General features: G+C 36.7%; 2 protein-coding genes and 1 non-coding gene across 3 annotated transcripts; 1 reads left to right on the top strand and 2 right to left on the bottom strand.

The window, feature by feature from the left end:
* Positions 1 to 1,242: 1,242 nt before the first annotated feature.
* LOC21393103 (hyoscyamine 6-dioxygenase) lies at positions 1,243 to 3,263 on the bottom strand. The gene is made up of 4 exons (XM_010113599.2): positions 3,013 to 3,263; positions 2,650 to 2,897; positions 2,215 to 2,536; positions 1,243 to 1,491 (listed from the first exon to the last, which is right to left on the bottom strand). The coding sequence occupies exons 1-4, from the start codon at positions 3,214 to 3,216 to the stop codon at positions 1,243 to 1,245; spliced, it is 1,023 nt and encodes a 340-aa protein (XP_010111901.1). The 5' UTR covers positions 3,217 to 3,263.
* Positions 3,264 to 3,678: 415 nt separating this feature from the next.
* Positions 3,679 to 3,750, top strand: TRNAD-GUC. The gene has a single exon. It is a non-coding gene; the product is annotated as a tRNA-Asp (tRNA).
* Positions 3,751 to 6,470: 2,720 nt separating this feature from the next.
* LOC21393104 (CDT1-like protein a, chloroplastic) lies at positions 6,471 to 10,145 on the bottom strand. The gene is made up of 7 exons (XM_024175723.1): positions 9,768 to 10,145; positions 9,517 to 9,636; positions 8,856 to 9,090; positions 7,511 to 8,272; positions 7,150 to 7,351; positions 6,978 to 7,068; positions 6,471 to 6,819 (listed from the first exon to the last, which is right to left on the bottom strand). Exons 1-7 carry the CDS (start codon positions 10,118 to 10,120, stop codon positions 6,762 to 6,764), a joined length of 1,821 nt encoding a protein of 606 aa, XP_024031491.1. The 5' UTR covers positions 10,121 to 10,145; the 3' UTR covers positions 6,471 to 6,761.
* Between the last annotated feature and the right edge of the window lie 3,516 nt (positions 10,146 to 13,661).

Genomic DNA, 13,661 nt, shown 5'->3' on the forward strand with positions numbered 1-13,661 from the left:
TGGCATTTTTTTTTTTCTCTTCTACTACGAGAGATATTAATGATATCTAGAGATTATTTCAGCTTCAAAAAGTTGGTACCATTTACAGCTTATTCAAGTACTAGTAAAGTAGTCAACTACAAATTGCAATAGTAAGATTACCAATTTCATTTAAAGCAAAATGTTTAGAGACAAATAACTTCAAATCAAAAATGTTCTGTTGTTTGATCATTAAGCATTGAAAATCCTCAAACATGAAAAGCAATTACTATGCTTTGACAGCAGTTCAAACCCCAAGAAATACGTAAACTTTAGAAAAGTTACTTTTTTTTTTAACTTTTGGGGAATATAATGAAATTAATATTTCAACTAGTGATTAGATTAATACAAAGGACGCAGGCATTGACCATATCGGCATCATGTAATGTAATCTTAAAAGATACTGTTATTCAGTAAAAAGTCAAGCTGATTAATGTAGTTTAGGAATAAACTTTATACTAAAAAGTGATTCCTAAACCCACTAAGGGAGGTAGAAATATTTCTAACCACAAGTAAGATTTGTGTGATTTAATCCAATTTGTGCACTTCCAAGATAAGGTGGGCTTAGTGGCATTTGTCATTCATTAGCTTACTAAAAGTTGATAAACCACTATAATCCAATGCAAAATTAATTTTGATATTTTCTCTCTCTCTCTCTCTCTCTGATGATTTCAGCGAAAAAAAAAAGGAGGTAATCAAGCAAGAATTAAAGGTCTATATCACAGCTTTAGCATATTCTACTTTTACAATCCTTCTAAGAAGGAAATGTAACTATTTTTGTTTTTCTTGTACATTTGCAAAGAATTGAGGCTCTGGTTTATCCAAAACAGTTCTTCTTTACCAATGGCACAAGCCTCAAGAGCCAGAGAAAGTAATCAATCTATACATGATTCCTTTCTTACTCCTCTTTTTTCTTTTTTTCTTTTATATTCTAAGAAGCTGAAAAATTGCTCTTAGATTACCGAAAGAAAAAGGACCATCTTTCTCTTAAACTGTAGGGAGTAATTAAGCAGTTAAATCACCAAAGAAACAGAAAATCCCATTATGAACGTGAAGCACTAACAATGAAAAGAGTTCACACTCATGAAAAGACTCTTGAAGAGCCTACCAACCTTCCCATTGTAAAAGCAGATACATAAAAGCCATCAATATTTGCTTCAGATTCACCTTTGCTCACAGTTTACATAGGTGGATCAAGTTTGACTAAAGAATCTTATATAATCACTAAATTTGGAACTTATAGCGCTCAAGTGGTGGTTTTCTCTGATAAGTATCTGTTACATAAGTGGCAAGAAAATCTTTGTATGTGAATGCTCTATAGAGTGGAGGAATAAACTTCTTGACAAGCTCTTTTGCAGGTTCAATTTGGCAGCTATTTGAAGGAGCAATGAAGCTTGTTACCGTTGTCCGAGCAAGCTTTCGGTTTGTCACAACTCTGTGTTCAGCACTTTTTAGCTTCCCATTGCTGATAATCTACAGTACAAATGACGAAGTGACCAAGGAGACAATTAATACATAGTTCTTTAGGTTTCAAAGCAAATGTTGAAAGAAGATTTAGGGGTTGTTCTTTTGTATTTTTGAGTTAGAGTGACTTGATTGATGATCTTAAGTTGAGTTTGAGTTATAACTTGTGTTGAAGTTGTAAACTGAATGTTGAAGTTGTAACTTCAGTTTATGTTTGGATGTGCACATTTAAATTATGATTTGAATTGAGAATCTATTTGAGTTTGTGTTTGGGTGGGTCAAAACTTAAATTTGTATTTAGATAGTATTTTAATAAAAACTAAATGGTGATGAAAAATTTTAATAGGGTATATGGATGAGATTTTATTTGTCTTTTCGTTGTGAATGCATAAAAAAAAATCATCTCAATCAAAATTAAAACAAAAAAATTATAGCATTTTTAAGAATAGAAAAAATATTGTTCATTAACTTAAGTTTGAGTTTATGAACTCGAGTTGAAGGGGAAACTTAAACTCGAGTTCAAACTCAAATTTTACAAAAGAACGTGAATTTAAATAAAGTTATAACTCGACTTCAAACTTTTATAAATTTCGTTGTAAAAGAACAACCCGACTCAAGCTTCTTACAATGATACATAAAACCTCAAAGTTAGTCCTAAGCAAGGACTACGTGCTTTAGTAAAGTGAGTCATATAAGTGTAACAATGAAAACGTAAATAGCATAGAGATGCACCTGCAAAGTGTGGCCTATGTTGACCACAAATGCATTAGGGAGAGGCTCAACTGCAAGCCATTGACCATCTTTTAGTACTTGAAGACCATCCATTTCTTGAAGAAGAATGGTTATTAGATTAAAATCACCATGTTTAGGCAATCCCAAGGTTAAGCTAGGATCCGGGCACGGCGGATAATGGTTAGCAGCCATAAGCTGGACCTCAGTGAGTTGAGTTGAGTTTCTAAAGTATCCTGGTTCAAGTCCTAATCCATCACAAATCATATCCAAAAGATACAAACTCAGCTTCCTCACCTCAGCTGAGTAACTTCCCATCACATCTCTAAAAGAAATGAAGGATATCACGTTTTAATATTATTTGAAAAGTAGTGCAAACAATCATGATATTGATAGAAAACAAAAAACAAAACAAAAAAAAAATCAGAAATCGGATACCGATATTGTGCGGGCTTTTCAGGCCAAAATTGCCTGTGTTCCTCTAGAGGATGACAAGGGTGTCTCAAACTATCCCTCCAGTAATGTACCTCCTCTTTCATATAGTCAATGCTTGTGTATAGCCTACAACTTTTCTTGGGGTCATCTGAGAAGAGAATTGCTTTGTCCTCATCAGGCAGCCCAAAAAACTCCTTTGCCACTTTTAATGCATCTTGCAATAGCTTCTCTTCAACCCCATGATTAATCAACTACTTTCAATACGTAGTTTATCAGATTTAAGTTTATAATCAATCAAGGACTACGGAGGAAAAATTAAAAATTAATAAAAAAAACAAATAAATAAATAAGGTCAGAATCTCAAACCTGAAAAAGTCCAAATTCTGTACTAGCTTCTATGATTTGCTGAATCAGTTTCGTGGGGTCGCGTCCAAATTCTCCTTTACAATCAATCACAGGAATGGTCTTACATAGAGGAACTTCGGTCTCCCCGGGTCTACTATCTGGTGGCAATATGTAGGAATCTGGTACGGATTCCAAGTCTCTCCTTATTGACATGAGTTTCTCCATTTTCTCTTGTGCAAAGACTTTGCTTAGAAACAAAATTTTAAGGTCACTGGTTTTAATCCAAACACTTGTAATATAATATCAAAGGGAAAAACATATACCATGTGCTAATCTGGTTCATTGATAACATAGAAGTCAACTTCCTAAAAATTAAATTAGAAAATATAGGTTGTATCCGTGAGGTTAGAATCCTTGCAAGTGGTTAATTAAAACCGCTGGAATTGTTGTAATCGTTTTTAGACAACATTTTATTTATTTTATTTGTACTTATGTGGAGCCTAGCGCTAACAAAGATGGTCAAATTAATGTTAAATGTATTGTTTAAACAAAACGAGCCGTGTACGCCTTGTAAAGACCGAGACGGTATAGGTTGTATGTATATGTAGATGTAGATTTGCTTTGAGAAATATAAACGACAGTGTACATAGAACAAGTATAAACAATAATACATTAAAGCATCATCGGGTCGTTGTAGTATAGTGGTGAGTATTCCCGCCTGTCACGCGGGTGACCCGGGTTCGATCCCCGGCAACGGCGAGAATGTTCTTTTTATGAGAAAAAAAAGAAGCACAAACGACATGATTTTTACGATCAACTGTCAAGAGCGTGAAGTATGAGTGTGTGCCGTTTGACGCTCCCGTGGACGCGTAGAACTCACAAGGACGAGATCCCGGGTTCGATCCCCGGCAACGGTGAGAATGTTCTTTTTATGAGAAAAAAAAGAAGCACAAAGATAATACGGCTAAAAACGACATGATTTTTGCGACCAACTGTCAGGAGCGTGACGTATGAGTGTGTGCCGTTTGACGTTCCCGTGGACGCGTAGAACTCACAAGGACAGATCAAGTTTTATTTACATGGAACGACATGTCGCTTTTTGAAGGGCCAAGAAAGAATAAACGTCACATCGTTTTGTTTTGATAAGACGACATATCGTTTGTGGTCGGCAGAAACGACATATAATTTATTTATTTCTTTCTGGAAAACAATAAAGTTAATCGAAAAATCAACTGGAAGGTACTAAGGGCCGTTTAGAACAGTTTGTATTTGTGCTTTTAAGAGTAAAAAAAAATAAGTATAAATTAGGACTTTTTAATTAGTATTTAGATAGTGTCGAAAAATGTTATATCTAAGAAAAGTTTTTGAATAGATTTATATAAAAAGTAATATAATAAAATGATCCGAATAGGATATTTAGTTTGTTGTTCACAAATAAAAAATTAAAAAATATAAATAAATAAGCTTTTCACAAGCACTAAAGAGATAATTTGTTATAATAATGCTTAAAAAACTAAAAATATTTTAAGATTGTCCATCCAAATAAGTTCAAAAACGGTTTTTAAACTAAATAAGTCAAAAACAGTTTTTTTAAGCGAAACCAAACATGCTCTAAGACTTGTTGGCAGCTGCATCCTATCCTCACGAGTCGTAATCTCCTTTGATTCTGTGTAATAGATTAACGATGAAAAGATTTAAGTTAGTCTATTATATCTCAAATAAAACAAAATTTAGAGTTAAAGACAAATTCCAAATCAAATAGCCAGCGTAGGCCGATGCATCTAAATTTAGCATGGATTTTATTTATCCCATTGACGCTATCGTCTCTATAAATAAGAACAAAACTCGCTTTTTCTAATTTGTATATATATTTTATCAGTAGATCATAATTTGTATATGTAATATCTTCATTAAACTCTATTGAATTATATATATATTTTTTAAAAAATTTATTATGAGTTTGATGTAATTTGACATTCAAAACTGTATTGTGCCGATAGGGTAATGACTATGACAAAATTATTTAAATAAATAATGAATACATCTTGATTCTTTTTTCTCGATGAAAAAGTAATAGTGAAGAGTGAAGGAAAGAAAACCCTATTGTAATTGCTCTTATAGACTTGGATTTTTGGCCTAAAGTATTAAACGTATTATCTCTTATTGAAAGAAGTTAAAAACACAGCTGACAGTTTTATACCTCTGCTTTTCCAAAGGACAATTTTCTACTCTGATCTTCTGTGAAAATAGAAGTTAGAAGCTGATAGTCGGCAACTCCCTTTGCCAGCTTTTTTCTCCACATAAGGTGTTACATACAAAGTAATAGATAATTACATTAACTTTCCAGCAAAAAGTAAGTGAATTTCACAAATAACCAATAAAAACTTTCTGCACACAATCTTGATCCAAGTCTAGTATTGACAAAAAAAAAAAAAATGAAAAGGGAACTTCCAACACTTCATGAACCTCTCCTGTGTCTATTGTTTAGTTTGTATTGATTGTGAATGATTCAAGATCCATTTTTGCATCAAGTGGATGAGCCCACTTAGCCGCTTATCATATATCCTCTCCAGTCAACTGGACTAGTGTTGATTCTTTCTTCAAATGCTTGACATGAATGAAACTCTCTGTTTTAACAGTTAACACCATCCTTGAGGCCACCTGTTATGAGGATCAAGTCTAGGGAACCAACTCCTTTTCTTCGAGCCCAACCGGGCATTCTTCTCCTTTTGTAACGTAAACTTTGGTAAAAGTCCTCTGATGGTGATACGCCTGGGCGTCTTTGCGGCGTCTTCTTTCTTTTCGGCAGCATGAGAGTCAAGCACCCAGTTGAAGTGATCCTCCAAAACCGGAAAGATCTCATCGCGTGTGCGAATTGAGTTGAGCCTCAGATATCTCTGATCGAGTGATTCCTTGGGAATGTTTCTTGCCAGCAATGGAGAAGCACCACCCCAGTGGTTCGTCCCCAAGGACGGGTGTTGTGGCGTTCTAAATTCCACCAGCTCCTTACGCCTCATTTCGTTTCCCACCCTTGTGATCTCCTTTTGCTCCTTGTGGTATATGCTGGTGTTTTTCTTCTCCAGCACATATTTGTGGAGGAAATCACAAAGCACCATTGGATTCTTCTCCAACAGCACAGATAAGAATCTGAGAATCGTTGTTGTCTTGGCACGACAGCCTTGAATACATCGCCTAGTTATGAATTTTGCTATATAATAATTCAAAATGCCTCCTTTAACTCGTGGAGACAAAAAGAGGACGATTAGTTCAAGATTTTGTTTAGATTCTAAAGAGAGGGAGCTTAAACACGAAGTTAAATTGACTTCAATGATTTAGCAGTATGGGCATATGTAGAAACTCTTGTCGACTGGTGTGTGCCCAAATAGGCAACTTTTTGAGATATCTAGAAGAGGAATTTCAGATGTCGTTTCAAACCAATAACTAGAAACCAATTGAACGGCCAATGCCAATTTTGCGTGGACAATTTTTTTTTTTTTTCTTTTTGAGTTAGTCAAGATGATCAAGGATCCAGCCTCCTGGATGAACTTCACATAGATAATCAATTAGCAAAAAAATTTACACAATTCCCCACCTAAAAGGGGAAACCATACACAATTTAATCTGCATGTCTCACTTCTTTACAGTAATTGTGACTAGATCTAGCTGCACGGGCTCATTTTGCTTCTTCAAAAGGGGAAACCATACACTATTGTTCACCCAACAAGTCTCACTTCCTTCCAGTAAATGTGATGAGATCTAGCTGCTCGGGCTCAATTTGCTCCTTCAAGCCGTGCGCGTACTGATTCGGGGCTTGACATTTTATTGATGCTGCATGGTGAAAGACAATATGAGAACAGATAATTCACTGAAGTTTCTATTTAACTAGAAAGATAATAAAATTCTTTATGCAATTCTAAGTTTTTAATTCAAGTACGCTGTTATTCTTAGTATTCGTAAAAGAACTCGTCAAGCATAGAGAGGCTCACCGGAAAAGCAAATCCCCACCAGATGCCAACTTCTCTGAAATCCAGTCCGGAACCAGTTCTAGCAACAAGCTAAGCTGCTCCTCAACTTCTCCTGAACAAAAATGGCAATAGAATTTAGCTCAGAAATGCTTCGACATAACGGAAAACCAAAAGAGCTTGTATCATGGCTTACTTCTGTCAACGACATCCATGTGGCTTGAGATGATCTTGTGCATAAGCTCTTCTTTTGTGATAACAGAACGATTTATTGACTGAAATAAGAAATGGATCATATTGAAGAGCTTAGGCAGGCAGGCAATCATCTGTTTCCGCCTCTTTGCTTGTGAGATGGCTGGATCCCGCTCCTCTGCTGCTTTTCTTTCTTTATCTCTGATCTGGAAACAGAAATACACATTAAAATCCTCTCCCCTTTTTACTTACTTATCATTTGAAACAAAAAGGGGCAATTCAGAATTTATTCGCTTGTGGGCACCTTGAAAGATAACTAGAATCTTAAGAGATATTGTACTCTAGGTAGAATTAATAGCACATACCGATTGCCAAAGATTCTCAGGAAGAATATCAAGAATGTCATTATCGACTGACACGCCATTAACATCAAAGTCTTCATCCCTAGCCTTGTTCTTCACAGGACTGTCGAATTTCAATGATCTAGTGCGGGGTGGACGTCTAACCAACTTGTTTGGTGAGCTGGTAGAATTATCCTCTGGGCTCTTATAACTTCTCTTTGGTGGATGCAGCGTAGGGGTGGCAGTCATGAGTCTTAGTGGAGTAGAAGCTAGTTTTGCAGGAGTCGACTGGAGACTATCACTTTTTCTCGGAGAACCTTCTTCTGTCTTGAGAACAGATAGCTTTTTGCTTGGAGTTACATTCGCTGGGCCAAAGACCTGATTAGAACTGGTTTCCTCAGTAGTTTCCTCTACTGAGGAAACCGTGTTGAGACTCGAGAGTGCAGCTGGATCAGCTGGAGGTTTGAAGGGGGGCTCGGATGATTTTTGGGAAGTGATCTCTACTTCATTGCTTCTAGGCTTTTGAGAAAAGCGCCTCCGGAAAGAGGGAGACAGATGAGATGCCACCACCGGTTGTTGATTTTTAGGTGCCTCAGATAATGTCTTTTTGCTTGCTGAAACTGGATGCATTTCCTTGGGGATCCCATCACACGCTGGATCAGCTGAATGTGAATCAGATGCTGCCTCAAAAGGAGAAGATGATGAGGGAATTCTGGTCAAATTTGAAAGTAGGCCTTGCTTAACATTGAACGGTTCTGGCAACATTTCTTCTGGAACTTCACAACCCTGAAACAAGATCAAACAACCTTCTGAGCACGTGATATGAGAAAACACTATGCAGTAGAAAAAATGCTAATTCGAATATCAAAAAAAAAATTTATTGTAAAAATTTAAAACTATCTTTGCTGTTAGGAGGTAGACACTATTAGGACTGAGCATTCTCACTGCGAGAATGTTTCAGAAAAAGCTGTGGGGTTTACCAAATTTTCCAGGTAATAGGTACTTTATATCCTCTTAGAGCAGTTACATCCACCAACAAGCACAATTCCAGCAAACTAAAACTCCTTAAATTCTTTTGAAACGTTAAATCAATGAAATTTGTTTAGTTTAAGAAAAATGAATTGAACTAAATTCTTCCAGATCTGAATATTGCCAGGGTACGAAATTATTCAGCCAAACTAGATGATCAGCAAGTAGTACCTTGAATGCAGCTAAATGTGATTTAAAAGTTCGTGTTTGATGGAAATGTATAGCTTTTTAAGCCTTACTTAAGTGTTGGACACTAAAGAATGCATTGTGATTCCCCAAATCAGGTATTTTACCAAGTGGATAAACCAACATGACACACATTGACAGTAAATTCGTATACCTCGGGATGAGATCTTGAAAATTCTGCAAGCCGTGACTGGAAGACCCTCCTCAGGTACAAATTCCCTCCTTCAGATTTTGACTTCCCGTCATTCTCTATTGCTTCAAGATTCATAGTAATATGAAGATCTGGCTTCATACAACTTGTTCGCTCATTGAACACTAGTGTTCTCTTTATCTCAATCACCTCAGGTAAAATAAACTTCAACTGAGCCAAGTGGCGGTATGTAAATCTCCTGGAAACATTGTGGATAAAGTTAACAAATCATGATCCACAAGTAAAAGCAACCTGATTTGGACGGTTTTTTTTTCCTTCGTTTTTGGAAAGGTACAAGTATGGCTACTGATTTCTGAGAAACATACGCCACTGAATCAAACCCAATTCTACGTTTCTCATTCACGGGAAGTACAATTAGAAAAATAATAAAGAATAAATAAAACCTAGATTTTCTTCCAGAAAAAAACTCAAATCACAATAAAAATCACAAGCCCTGTGGTCATTTTCTTTATCAGATTCCCAGCAGCCAAACGGGGGACATTTGAAGTTGGATGTTTTGTGGTAAATCAAGAATTTTCAATACCCATTTTTTTCTCCGCTACCCTTAAAAGCAAACAAAAAGATACTGCTAGAAAATTAGCACCAATCAAGAGAAATAGGATACCTATCAGTAAAATATTCGACTTTTGGGCATATATTGGTAAAAGTCGGCGTGGAACCCTTCAATCGCAGCAATCGAATCGAATTGTCCAAGCTATTGAAAAAATCGCTCAGAATCTCGTACCTGCCAAAATCCCCCAATTAATTCCAAAAATTGTGATTAATTAGGCATAAACTAACAGCAAAAATTTCCTACTCATTTCCTTTCGAAAAAAATTTCCTACTCATACAGCCAAAACTTCAACGAAATCTTACTTCTCCGGCAGCTTGGGTTCCGCACCGGCGTCGCTTTTTGATTTAACGGCGACATTATCACCGGCGGCGGTTTCATAGGGGCTATCGACGATATGGCGCCTAGCGGAAGCGATCTGGTCCGTCCGATCAAAGAACTGCTTCCGAGCCGATTGGCGGCGGCTTTCGGCTGCCTTTCTCACTTCCTTCAACGAGAGCGCGACGTTCTGGTTCCGAGTCCGACGAGGGAGCTGAAGAGGCTTCTCTGGAGGCTTGGAGCTCAGCAGATTGGGATCTAGGGTTTTGGCCTTTGGGGTTGAGCACAGGGACTTCTTCGACTTGAAAGGTATTGAAGAAGAAGCTTCCGAGGAGCTCATTTTGGAGAGAGAGAGATAGAGGGAATTGCAGGTTTCGAAGAGATTGAGAGTAGGTACAAAGGGTTTGGGGCATATATTTAGGGTTTTCTTGGCGGGAAAATTGAGCTGGTATCGTGTTCTTGGCTGCCACGTGTTTCCCGCCAAAAAGATCCGTTGCTTCCCTCATTTTCTTTGGTGCCTGTTTGGGGAGTGAACTAGTGGAGTCCTAGTCGAAGAATAAAGATTTCCGCGCTTCGGTTTAGTATGACCAGTACACGGCTCTTGTTCCTAAAAAGGGAAAAACAGTTGAAAAACAAATAAATAAATAAACGCACACATATACTGGTTTTTTTTCCCTATCTTTTGGTGTCTTGAGATATTATTATTTATTTTTCTTAAGAAAATAAGGTTTCTTAAGGGCAAAAATAAGGTTTCTTAAGGGCATGTTTCGTTTGTGTTTGCTAATGATGATTTTCAAAAATTAGTGCAGAAGGAGACGTTTCGTTTGTGTTTGCTAATGATGATTTTCAAAAATTAGTGCAGAAGGAGACGTTTGGTTTGTGTTTGCTAATGATGATTTTCAAAAATTAGTGCAGAAGGAGACGTTTGGTTTGTGTTTGCTAATGATGATTTTCAAAAATTAGTGCAGAAGGAGACGTTTGGTTTATGTATTCAGAATCATTCTCGTTTTACGTGTATTTTTTGTGAGAGAAAACACTGTAGAGAACCATGAATCATGATTCAGAATCAATGACGAATACTGGAAACAAACGTCGTCTAAAAAGTTAGCTTTTTTCTCAACTTGGTCTCTAACAACTCTAAATTTTAAATCAAAGTAGACTAAAATTTTTAAACCAAAACAAAAACTTGTCACGCCCCCCCAAACGGGGTGGGTGACGTGGAGCTCGATTAGGGATTAATAAAGCAGATTCCCAGACGAGCCCTACTCAACTGTATTAAAATATAATTATATTACTACAAAATCCCGGAGCCTCTGACACACAGGGCTCCACCCCACATGACATACAATATCGTACATACATGCTCATGTAAATAATCATTACAACAGACATCAACCACAGTCTAGTAAATCCAAATATTACATAAGTTTACAGAATTTCTCAAATTCCTTACATTTGTCCAAGAGGATGTCCACGATCCTCACTTGATTCCAACAGCAGCATAACTCAGCTGCTCCGTGGCAGTTATCCAGCTACAGTGCCCCGCTCCTAGAGTCTCCTGGGAGGGATTTAATACATTTGAAACATAAAACGTGAGCGAAATGCCCAGTAGGATGTTATTTACAAATACGTAAAGTAAATAAATAGATAAAGTGTAAGTAAATAAATAAATAGGTACGTAAATAAATAGACATTCAGTTCTAACAGACAGCCGAAACCTCACATCCTTTTTCTCAAAGGAAATAAATGTAAAATCTCCATATTACAGGCTTCAACAAGTAATTAGTACAAATTACTTACCTAACCAGGTGCCTCGCCTACCCGGACTGAGTTTCAGGTTCTGCCCCCGAGGATGCACTATCCGCATCCTATCTAGGCTTACAGCAATAGTCTTTATTACCAGTTCACAAGATCTCTTTATTAAGAAATCATTCATTAACATTTTGAAATCGTTCATACGACCCCATGAACTACTCGAGCCGCAGGACCCCATGACTGGACAAGCCATGAGGTTCCATGACTAAACAAGCCATGGTTTTCAAAACGTTTTTTTTCACAAACCAATCCCTTTCTTTAAAGCATTTTCAAGGCCAAAATCATTTTCGAAAACAGGCTCACAAGGAAAAGGGATAGAAATCCTACCTCGCACTATCAAACCTAGGACTAGCGTTGCCTTTTCTGGCTTCCTCTTCCTCAAGCCCCTTTAGTCTGAATCCTCAGCGATCACTAATGCAAGACAACACTTTAGGATCAATTCTCATTCCTAAAGCAATCCAAATCTCATTTATGTTCCAAGATTTTCAATTAGTGTGCCCTAATCCATTTTCATGTTTCAAAATATCATTTCAAGGGTTTTCAATCTCAAATCAAGGATTAACAATGCTAATCCATTTATCTCAAGTCCCCAAATGAAGCTAATTTGGGTTCTCCCCAAAAACAGGGGTCAAAACAGTAATTTCAAGCCAATCAGGGTCAAACCCCGTGTCAACCGGTGACAGAGCAGTGCAACACTACCGATCGACCGGTAGTGTGCACACCAATCGACCGGACCGGTCGACCGGTCAGCCTGCAATCCGGTCGACTGCATAGGTCAACCGGTTTCCGTGTGATCCGGTCGACCGCACAAGTTGACCGATGGAACCAGCTGCACGAGAGAAGCTCACGGAAATCAGTCCAAAACCTGCAAATCTAGTCCCAAATCGAGATATTTCAAAGGGAAACCACTAGATCTGGGTTATAGGTCCTAAAACAAGTCTAAAGAACCCAAGATCTCCAATTTCTACTCTAGTTTTACTAAAAACCCATCAAAATCCGGTTTGAACAAAAAATGAGTTTTGAAATTCAAAAACTTAAGATTCAAGAGAGGTTCTTTCAGTAATCTTACCTCGAATCCTTCTCTTGACGTTGAAAACTTCTTTAAATCTTTCCTTAGTTCAAGATCCGTTTGATTTGGGACGAAAATAAGAGAGAGAGAGTGAGAGAGATGCACAAGAGAAAGAGAGAGAGAGTGAGGGAGAGAGACGCACGGGAAAGGAAAAGGAAAGAAAAGGAAAAGAAAAGAAAAGAAAAAGAAAAGAAAAGGAAAAAGAAAAGAAAATGACATGTGTACAATATTTTAAAAGAGCGGTCCAGAAATGCGCCCATACACATTTCTGGGTTAAAATAAATTACTGAGAATAATTTAAATACATTGGAACTATTTAAATTCACATGTGTCAGAAACATTTATTAATTAATACTCAATTAATAATCCAGATTAGGCACACTAATAATCTCAATTATCTTAATTAATCTCAATTAATTCTTCAGGGTGTTACAAAACTTGTCAACTTAATTTTTTTTTTTGTTGCATCTTTAACCTCTTAAAATTAACATGTGAAGCTTAGATCTTGTTCTAAACACACAAAATAGCAACCTTATACCATAAAATATAAATTCAAAAACATAGATTTAACATTAAAACTCATTGCATGTGAAGATCTAATCTTTTAACACACATGTAAACAGTAGAAACACAAACTTTGTAACCAAACCAAACTTTGTTCTTAAAGTTGAAATGATCAAGATAAGTTTTAAAGAATCATACCACAAACCTTAGGAGATGAATGGTTTTGACCACCAATGTGAGAAATTCCTACAAATATTTAAACTTGAAGGAAAAGTTAGAACTTTGAACAAATAAAATCAAAGGAGAAAAGTTTTGATCCTTACCTTTGAAAGTGTCAGGAATTCCTACACAAATTCTTTCTCATTCTTCTAGATTATGGTTTGAAGTCTTTCTTGTGTGAGAGAAATGGAAAAATTTTGAGAGAGAGAACTTGAGGGGTTCGGCCAAACAAGGGGAAAGAGAGAGAAAACGAAAAAAAGAATAATAAGAAAAT

This window comes from Morus notabilis, unplaced genomic scaffold, assembly GCF_000414095.1.
Source record: "Morus notabilis unplaced genomic scaffold, ASM41409v2 Scaffold40, whole genome shotgun sequence".
In the NCBI taxonomy this organism is placed as follows: Eukaryota; Viridiplantae; Streptophyta; class Magnoliopsida; order Rosales; family Moraceae; genus Morus; species Morus notabilis.